This window comes from Dromiciops gliroides, chromosome 3 (assembly GCF_019393635.1).
Source record: "Dromiciops gliroides isolate mDroGli1 chromosome 3, mDroGli1.pri, whole genome shotgun sequence".
NCBI lineage: Eukaryota > Metazoa > Chordata > Mammalia > Microbiotheria > Microbiotheriidae > Dromiciops > Dromiciops gliroides.
The window spans coordinates 79,437,640-79,454,284 of record NC_057863.1 but is presented as its reverse complement, the minus strand read 5'-3'; the positions used below and the strand labels follow the sequence as shown (position 1 = coordinate 79,454,284).

Genomic DNA, 16,645 nt, shown 5'->3' with positions numbered 1-16,645 from the left:
CTGTCTCTAAGTCGTGAGTCCAGGTCATTGCTCAGTCTCCACCTACTGTCTTTAGGTTCATGTGATGCTTCCAGATGTTCATAGAACCACTTTAACAGGAAACCTAAAGCCAGGGGTTCTTAACTCTGTGTGTGTGTGTGTGTGTGTGTGTGAGAGAGAGAGAGAGAGAGAGAGAGAGAGAGAGAGAGAGAGATGGACAGACAGACAGACAGATAAGCAAGCAGGCAGACAGACAGACAGACAGACATGGATCCTTTTGACAGGCTGGAAAATCTTATGGAACCCCTTCTCAGAATAATATTTTTAAATAAATATAATTTTAAAAGAAACAATTATATTAAAATATACTTATTAAAATATTTTTAAATAAACAAAACCCCTGCTAAAGAATTGTACCGCTAATAAAACAGTCGGGGATCAACTATTTCAGCAATCTGCTGAGGTGACCTTTCTTTATATGGCTATTTTACCTTCTTGACATTCCATCATCCCTCACTGTTTTCCTGTCTATCTTTTAAGAACTTCTGAAAATTACAGAAAAAATCAAGTCAACAAACATTTATTAAGTATGCCAAGCACTGTGCTAAACTGGAAATACCAATACAGATGGAAAGATAGTCCCTGACCTCAAAGAGCTTATACTCTAATAGGGGAAGACAATTTTTTTAAAAGCTGAAAGGGGAAAATGGGTGGGAGGAAAAAATACCCAAGCAGAAACATGATGGAGAAAGTCCAGAGTCAGATGTGTGACTGGGAGAGGAATCAAACCCTGGCAGGCCTGGGTTCTTTCTTTAAAATGGAAGTTCTGGGAAGAACTGACCAATGAAAGGAAGGGAATCCAAGGGGAACGGGAGGGTTACTTCAACTGTGAAAAGTTCAAGGCCAGAATGAATTTTCAGAGTGAGGATGCTGTGACAGGTGGAGGAAGTCTGGTAAGTTTGGAGTAGAGGGAGCCTATAGAGGAAGGAAGACATGGCTGCCCTGGGAAATTTCCTTAAGAATGAGGAAAAGTCATCTAATCTCTCTGAATTGTATTTTCAGCATCTAATGTAGATTTTATTTGAGAGATGAACAAGAGTGTGGCAATACATTCCCACCTCTGATACACATTGAAAATGAGTCTGGACAAGTCATTGAATTTCTTGGTGCCTCCCAAGGCAGCTCTGTAAGACTCCCAGGTTTCAAGGCAGGTGCTAAACTGTGTTGACAAAGGGACTTGCCTCCCTGAGAGTTTCTAAGTGAGCACCAATGAAACCCAATGGGACCACAAATCTTATCCAAAAAAATAAATAGGCATAATAATACCTGTGCTGTCTACCTCATATTGTTGTGAGGAAAGCGCTCTGCAAAGCATACAAATGCTATATGAAGTGTCCCAAAAGTATTCAGCTTTAAGAGCTTAAAACCGTAATAAGACTTTGGGGATATGCAGCATAAAAGCAGGCTGTTATGTTCTTGTCATTATTACCATTATTCAGAAGTGAAGCTAATTTCCTCCTCCCCACCCCCCCACCCCCGCCCCGACCCCCTCCCCTGCACTCCTATGAGGAGAATTGACTCTCCTTGTACATACGGATGGTTTGAAGGCAGCCTGCAAATTAACTTATATAAGCACAGGCTTTATTCTATGAATTGCTTTTGCATTCCCAGAAATAAAGCAGTACATGAATCTCCTTTGCACAAATTATAGATGATCTGAAGTCTGCACCTGCATTCTTTTTTGTCTTTAGAGAGCACGGCAAGAGCTCTGACTCACTTGTTTCAAAGCATATTCTTTGGTAAAGAAGGAGCCATCCTATTCACATAAACTCAATGTTGTAAGCCCTTGGGGTCATAGTCTTTAAAGACTTTTCTGGAACCCATGGGTAATCTCAGTGTTACCTCTTCTCTCAATAGCTCTGCCTGCAACCCCATTCAGGAATGAGCCAGACTCACAATTCTTCTCCCTTGGTGTGGGTTGAAGAAGCAGCCCTTTTCTACCCACGCTCGGGGGGGGGGGGCAAGAATGAACACTCAAACGACCAGCATGTACTGGCTCTAGGGAGGCAGTTATTTATCCTCTTCCCACATAATATCTCCCCTGAAACATGGTTGAAGGTCAGGAGGACTTGGATCAGGGTAAATAAGTGTCTGGTCTCATTCAGGAACAATACCTCCTGCAGCTTCTCTGATTTCAGAAAAGCCAGCCAACAATTTTTTTTAAGTCAAAAAGCTTAAACCAGTGGTTTTTCCACTGCTGGAATAAAAATGTAACAAACCACCACAATAACAGTCTGTGGAGCTTTTAGGTCTTCAAAGCACTTGACATACAAAATCTCATTTGGTCCACACAAATCACCTGGGGAGGTGGTATTATTATCATCCCCATTTTATCAGGGAGGAAACAAACTCAGAAGGTTTGGTGACTTGCCCAAAGTCTCACAACTAGTTTGTGTGACTTGTTCAAGGTCACATAGATAGTCTGAATCATGCCTCAGACTACCTGTGTGACCCTAAGCAAGTCACTCAGCCTCAGTTTCTTCATCTGCAAAATGGGAACAATAAAAACACCTACCTCCCAGGGCTGTTGTGAGAATCGAATGAGAATATACGTGGAGTGCTTTACCAGCCATAATGTGCTATGTAAATGTTAGCTATTATTAAGTGTATGAAGTAGGACAGAACCCAATTGGAGCAGGGTTGAGGGGTTGCTCAACAAGAAAAGGGGAGGAAGTGTTTTTCTCTATTCTACAACCAAATTAGAACTCGCCCGAATGGGATAAGTTGAGTTAAATGGCTTTTTTGTTCATAACAATGTCCACTCTTTACTTTCAGAAACTTTTGGACTAGAAGAGGATCTGATGCATTGATTCTTTTATAGTGAAGAGTGTTTGTTTCCAGATGTGCATGCATCTGAAATCCTTTCCTTTTTTTTTTAACATAGATGTCACATTCTTTTTCAGTGCTCAGATAAGTCATGCCTGAGGACACCCTCTCTGAAGAAGAGAGTTACAGAGACCAATCTCGAAGGCAAAAAGGACTCTGGGATGTTAAAATACATCAGACATCAGGTATTGACCACTGCATCACCTTCATTAGTGACAAGCTTACAGTCATCCCTAAATGAAAATGCAGAAACATATAAGCTACGTTCCGTCAGTCCACAAGCTGTTCTTAAGTGCCCACTTTGAACAAAACACTGTGAGAAGCATTGGGGATATGAAAAGATGCAAGAGTCTCTGAACTCGAGGAGTTCACAATCTAATGGAGGTGACACCAAACAAACAAATATGTACAAACAAGCAATACACAGGATAAATAAGGAAATTTCAAAAGAGAGAAAACACTAGAATTAAGAGGAGTTAGGGAAAGCTTTCTATAGAAGAGATTTTAGTTGGGACTTAAGGAAAACCATAGCCAGAGATGGAGAGGGGGAGCATTTCAGACATGGAGGACAGTCACCAGAAAAAAAGGCTCAGAGTCAAGAACCAGAGTCTCTTGTTTACAGAACAGCAAGAAGGTCAGTGTCATAGCATCAAAGAGCACATGGTGGTGAATGAGATTTGAAAACATTAGAAAGGTAGGAGGTTATGAAGGGCTTTGAAGACCAAATAGAGGATTTAATTCTGGAGGTGATCAGGAGCCACTGGAGTTTTTTAAGTATGAGGTTGGGTGAGATGAGCTCTGACTCACTTTCTTCAGAGCAGAAGAAAGCAGGTGGCTGAGTGGAGGATGGGTTGGAGTGGTAAGACATTTGTGGCAGGCAGACCAACCAGCAGGCAACAGACCACGAGTGGGGTGACAAGAGCCTGTATCAGAGCAGAGAACGGAGTGTTTAAGAGATGTTGCAAAGATGGAATCTACAAATCTCAGCAACAGATTGGATATGGGGGAAGTGAGAATGACACGTCAGTTTTGAGCTTGGGGGTACTGCAGGGATGGTAGTGCCCTCAACAGTAATAAGGGAGTTTGGAAAGGGGCACAATTTATGGGAAAAGTTAATACGTTCAGAGTTGGACATGTCCTAATAAGCTCAATTTTTTCTGTAAAATAGGAGGCAAGGTTCTCAGCTGAGAGGATGGAGGGAGGGGAGTAATGGGAAGCTTGAAGAGGGATGAAAAGGCTTAAAAGAGGCACTGAGGAGACTGGTACAGGGAATGGATAACAGAGGTTTTCAAGGATTGCCTAGCAACAGTGAAGGGCCAGTTGAGGTTGTGTAACATAAATTTATAGCGGACCCAATCAGAACGACTGCATGATTTTCTCCACCTTAATTCAGCAGCACATCCGTAGGAGCAAAGGTGGAGGACAGTGAGAGTGATCCAAAGCTAAGATGTGGCAGGGTGCAATCAGTAATACAACGAGAGGACCAGGGATTCAAGAGAAAAGCACAGTGGAAAGTTGAACTGGTTCATTAAGGGGTCAAGATGGGGAAAAAAGAAAGAAAAGAGCAAAAGTACCTACAAATGGCCATCTCTGCTGGAGTCAAAGGCATTTTCCTCCCTACCCACCCCCACATTCCCACTCACTAGCTCAGGATAAAGAGCTTCCTTGGTTTATAGCCAGGGACCCCTATGCCACTGAAGCTACAAGGGCAATATTGCACTGTGTTGATAGGGTGGAAATACTCCCTTTTAATGCCTCTCAGAAAGGGAATCCTAGCTATAGGGAGAACTGAAGGGAAAAGATGCATTTTCTGGGGCTTAGATTCTAACTTAGAGTGCATCTTTCCATGGAAACAATGTTATAATTATAATAAATTTGTAATATAATTGTAAATTAAGTTCCCAGGCTAGCCCATAAAAACTTACAGAACTTCAGAAATGGTAATTGTTATTAAATGTGTTTTGTGGGCCACCCTTGGTACCTAATTTTATACATGCATGCATGCATGCATGTGTATATATGTATTGTGTGTATGTGGATATCTATACATGTATACATATAAATGCATATATAGACACACACATTATTTCAATGGGAAAATACATTTGATTTGGAACTCTGAAACTGACACACAAATAAAATGTTGGAATAGGCCATTTATAAGTTGGAGATAGCCTGTATTTTTAGAAAATGGAATAAATTCATATAATTACAGAATTTAAGAATTTGAAAGACCCTTGGGGGCCTACTAGAACAACCCATATATAAGTGGTTGTCCAGCCTCTGTTTATGGTACTTGAAGGGAGGAAGGAGGCTGAGGGGAACCCACTGATCCTTGAGACAGCCTATTCAACTCTTTTGGACAATTCAAATTATTAGGAAGTTTTTCCAGACATCAGCTTAAATTAGCCTCATACCCATGTATGTAACTCATACCCACTGCAGTTGGTTCTGTCCTCTGGGGCCAAACAAAACTGGTCTAATTCCTCCTTCACATGACAACATTTCAAATACTTGAAGACAGCTATCATGGTGCCCCATCCTGAGTATTCTTTGCTCCAATCTAAACACACATAGTGGTTTCAACTGTTTCTTTGGGCTCAACTTTCACCATGCTAGTTGTTCTCTATTCTCTCTCCAGCTTGATTACAGTAGGACTTATCTTCATTTTTCTAGAAGCTTTATCTCTTAATGAATCCCAAGATCTCTTTAGTTTGGGGGTGTTTGAGGGAGAGGGTTTTGGCCACATCTCACCGCTGAATCATGTTGACTCTATAGTTCAGGTAAAATCCCCAGATCTCTTCAGCCAAGTCAAGGCACTATGCTCTGCATTGGGAACACAAATACAAGCAGAAAGAAAAATAGTCTCTGCCCTCACTGAGTTTACATTCTAATGGATGAATACAATGGAGGAGAGAGTGAGGCTGATGACTTTGCACAGCCTGGGGAGGAATGGGTATGCAGGGATATGGTAGAGAAAGTCCTAGGTAAATGAGTCAGGAGTGAAACAGAAAAACTGCTGTTTACTCCCACCCAATCTTATTCTTGTGCAACTGATTTTTTTTTTATCTAGGTATAAGACTTTTCATGTATCGCTATTGAATTTTATATTAGATTTAACCCAATGTTCTGACCTGTCAAGATTCTTTTGGATCCTGGCATTTCCATTCACTCTGTTAACTCTCCCTTCCAATTTTGTGTCATATACAAATCTATAAGCACATCACTTAATTTTGAGAACTATTGACCAAAAAAATGCCCAACAGCATAGGGCCAAGCACAGATCCTTGAAGTGTATTCTACTGGAGATCTCCTGTCATGTTGATATTGGAACATACTTTTTGCATCTGGCCATTATTCCCAATATTCTGGAAGTACGGTAGTATGGTACAAAATTGTCTATAACAGTTCAATGCACTCTGACCAAAATCAATGCAGAATTTGAACATAAAAAATATTTTTCTTCTTACAGAGCATCATTCTATTAACCAGAAAACAGTTTCATATACTGACTCTACCCTGGAACATTAGAAAGAAATAGAAACTAAAATACAAATTTATTTTTAATCAATCTGCAAATAGCCAGTCCCAAGGCACTCTTTGGTATGATGCCTCATCATCTAAATAGCTTCTCTTTTAGATCATGCTTTATTCTCATCTAGAGAAAGAAGGACTAGAAAGAAGCAAACCAGGCAGTCTGTCAACTTTGTGAGACTGTTAGTATTCACCCTCATTTAAAATGCTTTTGAAATGTGATTTTCTTTTTCTTTTTCTTTCTCCCAAGGTAATGAGCCTGTCCCCGGCTCCCTTGTCTCTGCTAATCAAGGCAGCACCAATTCTGACAGAAGAGATGTATGGAGACATCCAGCCTGCAGCCTGGGAGCTACTGCTCAGTATGGATGAGCACATGGCTGGAGCGGCAGGTAACACAAGACAAGAACCACCCAGGGAGTAATCTGTTGGGGCAGCTCATATTTTAAAATGAGTTTTATGAACTCAGGTTGATATAGATTAAACAGATAGCATGGCACATTGCTCTAGATATAGCAGTGAGCTGAGATGGGGCCTAGTTTCTAGGAATCATGGGATTTTAGAACTGTAAGGACCTAAAAAAATTTCTAGTCTAACTTTCATTGTAGAGAAGAGAGAGCTGAAGTTCAAAGGTCAATGCTTACTCAAAAATCATATGAGAAGTGGATGGCAGTCCTGGGATTGAAACCCATGCCTCTGGAGGTCATGATGCTGTCTCCCAGCATGAAGGATTGGATGTACTGGCTTCCACTTCTGGGCTGTTGAAGACATTCTGGAGATATAAAAAATGATTTTGCCTTATAGCCACACTTTCAGTGTGTTTTTTTTTCATTTTAAACACAATTCTAGTTGAATTTTCCCCTATATCTACAGTGCAGCAGCTTCAGTGGATATTTATTGGGTGTCTACTCTGTGCAAGCTAATGTGCAAAGCATTTATGATCCAGATAGTTCTCTAACTACAAAAGCCACTGACCAAAATGTTGAAGCCAAGCACAGATAAAAATAATGATTATGAGATGATGATGATGGGAATAACCATTTGTATAACATCTACTATGTGATAGGCAGTGTTCTAACCACTTTTGTAAACAAATATTATAATATTTGATCTTCACAATAATCCTGCAAAGTAGGTTCTATCATTATCCCCATTTATCTGGTTGAACAACCCTCAACAATCCCAGGTGAAAACAATGATGCAAAAAGAAGTCAAGTGGCTCATATGGCTGTTAAGTGGCCAGATTTGAATTCAGTTCTTCCTAACTCCAGGACAATGCTCTAGATCCACATAGTTGCCCCTAACATAGATGCCTAGAGTACTATATTGAAAACCTCCTGACGTGTTGACACTAAAACATTAAGAACTATCTTTGAGTTTGCCCATTCATTCCCAATACTTTATGTATAGAAATAAAACAACAATGCCAGGTGGCAGATAATGGGCGAAAGAAACAAAACAGGAGTTCGAAGGATAAAGTGATTACTTAGAGTTGGGGAAAATGCAAACAGAAGATATGGAGTCATGAAGGAAGAATAGGACTTAGCCAGTCAAAGATGGGGAGGACATTCTAGGCAGGGAAACCTTATAAGCAAAAGGGTAGGACAGTAGTGTGTACAGCATGATGCAGAACAATGAGAGAACAGGGGGACAGTTAGGGGACTAGTAGGAGATAAGAGAGGAATCAAAGATGGCTCAAAGTTTTAAGCCTGAGTGCTGGAGAAAAGAATGTAAAGAGGAGACTCCAGAAGGAAAATTTATTTGGAGGAAAAATGATGACCTTGATCTTAGACATGCTAAGTTTAAAAGGATGATTGGGCAAATTTAGGTAGCGTTGTACAAAAGGCAGTTGGAGATGTAGAGCAGAAGCCCAGGAGAGAGGGCAGGAGGCCGAGGTATGTTGAGAAATCACCTGTCTGTGAGGATGGATGAAATCTTTGCTAAAAAGGGAGATAAGGCTAGCAAGAAGAACAGAGCACTGAGCATTCAAGTATGCCCACATAGAGACATATTCCTGCTGTGGAATACCAGGAGGAGCAAAGGGAGCTGGGAAGAAAAAAGAAGGGAGCAACTGCTCCCCTGATGAGAGACAAAATAAAAGGATGGTTTCATAGTAGCCAAGGAAGGAAAGTTTCAAGGAGAAGATATTAAGAGGGTTACAGACTAGAGAAGACGAGGAGATCAAGAAATGAGAAGGGACAGGATTTAATATTAAGAAATCACAAGGACTCTTTCATAAGAAAGAATATTTTCCTTTTTTAAAAGAAAAACAAATATTTATTGATATATTTTGTTTTATCCTTTTCTCTATCCCTCCTCAAGTGACATGCCTTATTACAAAGAATAAAAAAAGAAAAAGTTTATAAAACTAACAACACATCAAAATATCCATTATTATATATAGTATTCAACACTTTTAATTCCCCACCACCCCCACCTCTGCAGGAAAGGGGGGGCACTTTTGCATAGCTCTTCTTTGGATCTAAGCTTTAATTTCATGCCATTAAGTTTCACTGGTTGTTTTTTTCATTTCATTATTGTAGTCATTGTGTATATCATTTTCCTGGTTTTGTTTGCTTTACATTATAGCAGCAATTCATTCATATGTCTTCCCATGATTTCCTTTTCTTTTTTTTTTTGGTGGGGCAATGAAGGTTAAGTGACTTGCCCAGGGTCACACAGCTAGTAAGTGTCAAGTGTCTGAGGCCAGATTTGAACTCAGGTCCTCCTGAATCCAGGGCCGGTGCTCTATCCACTGCACCACCTAGCTGCCCCCCCCAACGCTTTTCTACATTTATCATATTCATCTTTTTCTTTATAGTGAAGTAATATTCCATTACATTCATGTATTATAACTTACACATGAGGAAATTGAGACTGAAAGAGGTGATATGACTTACCCAGGGTCAAGAGCTAATAAGTATCAGAGGCAGGATTAGAACTTGGCTTTTCCTATCTCTAAGACCAATGCTCTAGCCATTTTACCACTTAGTGACCTCAGAGGTATAAATAAAAGAAGACAACACATTCCAGGCATTTGAGATGGCCAATACAAAAGCACAGAGAGAGGAGATATTATGTGATGAATAGAGTAAAGGCAATTTCCGCTGGATCTCAGGGTAAAAGATGGAAAATAATTTCCAGTGAGGTTGGAAATGTAGATTGGGACCAGGCTATCAAGATCTGTAAAAATAAAGCAGAAAAACATATATTCTGCCCTAAAAAAAATTTTTAAGAGTGAGCCCCTGAAGTTGATTGAGTAGGAAAGACATATGGTCATATCAATGTTTAAGGAAAGTGAGTTTGGAAATGGGATGGAGGATGGACTTGAAGCATGAAAAACAATTAGGTTCTTGCAATATTCTAGGTGAGAGGTGTTAAAGGATTGAAATAAAGTGGCGTTCACGTGAGTGGAATGGGCCAGATGCAAGAGATGTTGTAGAGGCAGAGACATTACATTTTTGCAACTTTATTGATATGTAAGGTGAGCAATTGAAGAGCCAAGGATAACGCTAAGATTATGAACCTAGAAGACTGGAAGGATGATGGTGCCTTTGACAGAAATATTGAAGTTTGGAAGAAGAGAAGGACCAACATTGCCTTTGTTTCCAGTTCTTTGCTACCACCAAAAACATGTCACTATAAATATTTTGGTGTTTATAGGACCTAGGAAAGAGCATTTTCATTGAAGCGGTTAGGACATAAGTTGTACTGCAAAGGACTGACAGGTCAAAGGGTAATGGAAAAGTGGTAGCAGAGAATGGAGGTTGTTTTCAGAAGTTAAGACGTCCTGAGATCTTTGGCCTCTACCCAATAGTCTGCTACTAAATTTTTTTAAACAGTTGGTTCTCCAAGAGAAAAATGCATGTATGCAGGACACATTTTAAAGTTTAATCTACATTGTTAACATTTTCTCAATCACTCTCTAAAGTCTTGACAATTTATAGACAATAAATCAAGCCTTGATTTGTAGCATTTGCCCAGTTCTGAGGTGGATTTACTCACACTGAAAATTTAACAATTGGCTCTTGCAAACCCATAAAAGCGACATGAAGCTCACCCTACCTCTTTCCCCAGGGGAATGGGAATCTAATATTCCAGTACCTAGTACTAAGAAAATTTAAGAGCTAGAAGAGACCAGATTCAGAGAATTTTAAGAAGAGGATTATCTAATTTAATCACATCATTTTTCAAAAGGAAACTGAATCTCAGAGAGGGCATGTGACATCCTCTAGGTTATATAAAAATTCAGCAAGATACCAAAGAATAAAACCCAGATCTCTTGGCTCTCATTATAATTCTCTTTCTCCTACACCACAATAAGTCATTTTCCTAGAGCTTTGGGGTATTATACCATGGTGAATGGGAACCTGACATCTAAGTATCTTAAGTAAAAAATTCTAGTAAAATGAAGACAGTCAGAATAAGCTTTCTCTGATCCCCCCTAAGTAGTGTCCCCTCCCTTCCTAATACATTATGCCTACCTGACCTCAGACCTGAATTCAAATCCTGATTCACATGCTTATTAAATATGTGACCCTGGACATGTAATTTAATCGCTCTCTACCTAAGTTTCCTCCTATGCAAAATGGAGATAATAATTTTATCTACTCCATAGGCTTGTTATGAGGATCAAATGAGATAGCATATGTCAAACTTTACATAAATTCAATCTATTATTGTTATGTACATATAACTTTCTAAACATATTTATTTGTGTACATGTCATTCTTATGCTTGACAGTGTGTGCCTTGAGACTAGTCAATGTTGTCACAGAATGACAGAATTTCAGAGTCAGAAGGGACCTCGGTGGCCTCTTAATCCAGTTCAGACTCTAACGAGAATTCATTCTGCACCACATCTGACAAGTGGTCATCCAGCCTTTCCTTGAAGACTTCTGCTGAGGGGAAAACCACTCCCTCCCATGGCAGCTCATCTCCTTTTTGGATAGCTCTGGCTGTAAGGAAACATTTTGGAGCATCAAGCCTAAACTCTCCCCTTTTCAACTTATACCTATTGTGTTCTACCCTTGGGGGTCAAAGAGAATCTATGTAATCTCTTTCCCACTTGGCAGCCTTTTAAGTGCTTGAAGATAGATAATATGCCCACCCCCTTCATCCTTCTCTCCTTCCTGCTCAGCAGACCTAGTTCTTTGAATCAATTCACCCATAGCATAGACTTTTTGTTTGTATTTTTTCTTCTGTTTAGAATTTTATTTTCCAAATTACATGTAAAAGCAAATTTTGACATCAATTTTTTTAAACTTTGTGTTCCAACTTCTCTTCCTCCCTCCCTTCCCATCCCCCCCACCCCAAGAACTCAAGAAATTCAATTTAAGTTATACATGAGTAGTCATGGAAAACATCTCTACATTAACTAGGCTGTGAGAGAAAACAGATAAAAACAAGACTTCAGACAAAGGAGTTGTCCAAAAAAGAAAAAAGAAATGTGTTTCAATCTGTTTTCAGATACCATCAGTTCTTTCTCTGTAGGTGTATTGCAATTTTTATAAGTCCTTCAGAGTTATATCGGATCATTGCCTTGCTGAAAATAACCATGTGCTTCCCAGCAGATCATTTTACACTATTACTGTTGTTTTGTATACAGCACATTTCTCTCTGCCTCAGTTCATGTGGGTCTTTCCAGGTTTTTCTGATAGCATCCTATTCATCATAACTTTTATTTAGTACCTTAAACTCGATAAAGAATTTTCTTCACAATAGCCCAGCAGAGTAGTAGGTACCATATGTTTTGCCATTATACTCAATCAACATAACTATTTCCCTCCATCCTATTTACTCTATTTATTAAATTTCAATCTATTACATTCATACCAAAATTTCAGCCTGCCAAAGTCTTTTTGGATTCTGACTCTGTCATTCATTGCATTAGCTATCTCTCCCAGCTTTATATCTGCAGATTAGACAAGGATGTCATCTATGCTTTTATACAAATCGCTGACTTAAAACTTAAAAAATAATTTTAAATTATTGAAAATAAAAATATTTAAATAGCACAGGATGAAGCACAGATCCCTGAAGCACTCTACTGTAGACCTCTCAAGTTAACACCAAATCATTAATGACAGTTCTTTAAGTTCCAAGTTCATCTAATTGTACTATATAATCTATTCCACATTTTTCTTTCTTTTCCACAGGAATAGCATAAGATAATTTATGAAATACTTTGTTAAGATTTAGGTAATCTGTATCTACAGCATTCTCCTGATTTGCCAGTAACCCTGTCCAAAAAACAAATTTTAAAAAAGGAAACTGTATGAGGCTGGTATCATGTATTCTTGATTAAGCCATGCTTGATCTTTGTGATCATTGCTTCCTTTTCTAGATATTCATCACCACCATTTTAATAATACATCCTAGGGGCAGCTAGGTGGCACAGTGGATAGAGCACTGGCCCTGGATTCAGGAGGACCTGAGTTCAAATCTGGCCTCAGACATTTGACACTTGCTAGCTGTGTGACCCTGGGCAAGTCACTTAACCCCAATTGCTTCACCAAAAAACAAAAACAAACAAAAAAATACATCCTAGAATTTTGCCAGGGGTTGAAATCAAGCCCATGAACCTATAGTTTACAGGCTCTTTTGATAACTGGCCTCCTTGCTCCTGAAGATTCCTGTCCCTTTATCCATGTTATTTCTCAGAAGTCACACTAAGTAGTTCCTTTAGAACCTGGGGTGCAATGCATCTGAACCAAGTGACTTGAATTTATCAAGGATAGCTATGTGTTCTTGCAATCTCTTTACTTATGTTGGATATGAACTCATTACTAGCCACTTTAAAAAAATTATCCAGTTCAAAAATCACTGTATTTTCACCTACGAATATCCAGCCTTTCAAACAGTATCATGAAGATACATGCTCTTTAAATGTTGCTTGAATTGGGAGGAACAGGGAAGGAGGGAATAGTTGGTTTTTTTAGTGAAGCAATTGGAGTTAAGTGACTTGCCCAGGGTCACACAACTAGTAAGTGTTAAGTGTTGGAGGCCAGATTTGAACTCAGGTCCTCCTGACTCCAGGGCCAGTGCTCTATCCACTGTGTCACCTAGCTGCCCCCAGGAATAGAAATTTAATGGCAGAAGAAAAATATAGATTTCAGAGCTTGGAGAAACATTAGAAACAATTAAGTCCCTTGTTTTACAAATTAAGAACCAGAACTCCATAGAAATCTGAGTTGTCCTATGGTCATACAGCATTCTAGAGTCACTCGAGTTGTAAGTGGTAGCTCTATTACTTGAAGACAGGCCCTTGCCTTCAGATATAGGACTCTTTCTACCATACCAGAGGACACATAGCTATCGATCCCATGTCAGAAACTGACTAGCTATATGACAATGGCCAAGTCAACCTTTTTGAGCCTCAGGTCTTCATCTGTAAAGCGAAGTTATAACTATAGGAGGTAGAAGAGTCAAGGGAAAGTTTCTTAAGACAAACAAAACCAGACAACAGTTTTAGGTATTGGCAAATTCAATTTCTACCACAGCCACTGGCTCCTTCTTCCAATCTGGATTTACATGGTTCATGATTTATTGTCTGATATATAACTTATCATAGTTCATTACCTTGTTTCTGATGGCCGTTGATGGCCATTTGGCTTTCTCTTGGATCAAAAGCCACTACTAAGACTCACAAAATCGTTTTTAGTACTTCTTTAAAAACAGTATCACAGAATTTGAGAATTGAAAGAGACCTCAGAAGCCATGTAGTCCAATATGTTCCTGAAAAGAATTCTCACTACAACATACTTAATAAGGGATCATCCAGCCTCTGCTTGAAGGCCTTCAGGAAGAAGAAACACTACCTCTAAGACAGTTCATTCCACCACCTTTGGATAGTTTTAATTATGAGTTGTTCCTTATGTTCATAAAGTCTGAATTAAGTTTGAAATGTGGATTTTTAAAAATTATCCAGAAAAGTTGATGTATTTTTTAATGTACTTCTTCACTTGAAGGGCAGTCTTTTTTTTTAATCTCATAAAATTTTAGGAAAGCTATTTATTTGAAACAAAATTTCACTTTGGATCAAATGACAAAAACAGAGGAATCTAATTTTAAAAGAAATAACAGCTAGAAGTTTGCTTTAAGTAGGTCAGTGGCTAGAGTTATTTGACTGGAGCTCATAGACTAGAATAGGTCTAGCAAAAGTCACCGTTCTTTGACCCTGTCAAAATGTCATTGCACTATGAAACCATAAATTGGAAGCCGGTGGGTGGAATGAAGGATGGTGCTTCGTGTCCTTGTCTGAAATGGGGTGCTTTCTTGCCAACAGAGTTGGACAGGTTTCATTTCCCCTGAGGGATGCTTTCACCAGAGCTGGAGAGCTGTTTTCCAGACACGGGAGCCTAGTGACATATCCTTGATTAATGCTGAATTGCTTCCTTCTAGCTGCCATGTTCCTGCTGTGTGCAGTAAAAGTCCCAGAGGCTGTGTCTGACATGCTGATGTCAGAATTCCATCACCCAGAGACTGTGCAGCGGCTCAACGCCATCCTCAAGTTCCACACGCTCTGGAGATTCCGCTATCAGGTGTGGCCTCGGATGGAGGAGGGAGCTCAGCAGATTTTTAAGGTGAGGATGGGTCCATTATGGGAGGTACATCCCTGGGCCCTAAACTTTAATTCTTAAGAATTCAAACTTCTGACACCTGCTAATCTAAAATGGTGGGCTACAAATAGAGCTTGGCTAAACAGGGCATTTTCATGAATAATGATATTTACATAACACTTTATGGGTTGCAGAGCACCTTCTTATATAGTATCTCATGTTATTTTCCCAATAACCCAACCGCTATTATTTTTATTTATTTATTTATTTATTTGTGCGTGAGGCAGTTGGGGTTAAGTGACTTGCCCAGGGTCACACAGCTAGTAAGTGTCAAGTGTCTGAGGCCGGATTTGAACTCAGGTCCTCCTGACTCGAGGGCTGGCGCTCTATCCACTACGCCACCTAACTGCCCCCCACCCAACAGCTATTATTATCCCCATATCATAGGAAGGTTAAGTGAATTGTCCATAGTCATATAGCTAGTACACTACCAAGTCTCCCTGACTGCAGGTCCACAAGTGTTTCTGTCATACCATATTGCCTCTCATTGGTATAACAATGCTAATTTCATTGTTGTAATTACAGAGTTTTCTATTACAAAGAGCCAAAAGGTTGTAATCCTTCTGTGGTGCTCAACCATAGCCAAAGTTGGCTCCTTGTATCCTAGTAAGGAGAGTGAAATGAATTCCACCTGAAAAAATTTCTTTTCATATCAGAAACCACTGCCCTTTGTAAGATGGCTATAAACTTTGAGTTATAAAGCAAATTTTCAAGGGTTTCTTTTAAACTTTTAAATATTAAAATTGCACGAAGATTTTTAGGATACCCAGTATATGATGTGTGGTTGTTGGTATATGTGTGTGTATACATGTGTGTATATACATGCACACATGCATGTATGTACATACATATACACACATACAAAGAAGAAGAAGAAGAAGAAGAAGAAGGAGAAGAAGAAGAAGAAGAAGAAGAAGAAGAAGAAGAAGAAGAAGAAGAAGAAGGAGAAGAAGAAGAAGAAGGAGAAGAAGAAGGAGAAGGAGAAGGAGAAGGAGAAGGAGAAGGAGAAGGAGAAGGAGAAGGAGAAGGAGAAGGAGAAGGAGAAGGAGAAGGAGAAGGAGAAGGAGGAGAAGGAGGAGAAGGAGGAGAAGGAGGAGGAGGAGGAGGAGGAGGAGGAGGAGGAGAAGGAGAAGGAGAAGGAGAAGGAGAAGGAGAAGGAGAAGGAGAAGGAGAAGGAGAAGGAGAAGGAGAAGGAGAAGAAGAAGAAGAAGAAGAAGAAGAAGAAGAAGAAGAAGAAGAAGAAGAAGAAGAAGAAGAAGAAGAAGAAGAAGAAGAAGAAGAAGAAGAAGAAGAAGAAGAAGAAACTAGGAGCTCTAAGAGACAGAAGTGAGGAGAGAATCCATTTCAGGAAAAGGAGACAACCCAGGGCAAAGGCACTGAGGTGGAAGGTGGTGTGTTAAGTGTGTAAAACAGCAAGAAGATCAGCTGGGTGTACATGGAAGGGAGTAGTGTGAAATAAGACTGGAAAACGTAGGTTGGGACAAGGTTGTGAAGGGCTTTAGGTGCCAAAGAGAGGAATTAATATCTGATCTTAGGGAGCTAATAGAATTTACTGAGTTCAGGGAGGGATACACTCAGAACTGTGATTTATGAAAATCAGTTTGACAGAGAGAAAGGAGAGTTGGATA

General features: G+C 39.6%; 1 protein-coding gene across 8 annotated transcripts in view; it reads left to right on the top strand.

The window, feature by feature from the left end:
- Positions 1–16,645, top strand: part of UNC80 (unc-80 homolog, NALCN channel complex subunit) — a 259,417-nt gene that overhangs the window by 151,852 nt on the left and 90,920 nt on the right. For all 8 annotated transcript variants that reach the window (XM_043991060.1, XM_043991061.1, XM_043991059.1 and 5 more), the window contains 3 exons: positions 2,943–3,050; positions 6,650–6,788; positions 14,800–14,981. In XM_043991060.1, the coding sequence (XP_043846995.1) occupies positions 2,943–3,050; positions 6,650–6,788; positions 14,800–14,981 (429 nt within the window). The remainder of the gene's footprint in view (positions 1–2,942; positions 3,051–6,649; positions 6,789–14,799; positions 14,982–16,645) is intronic.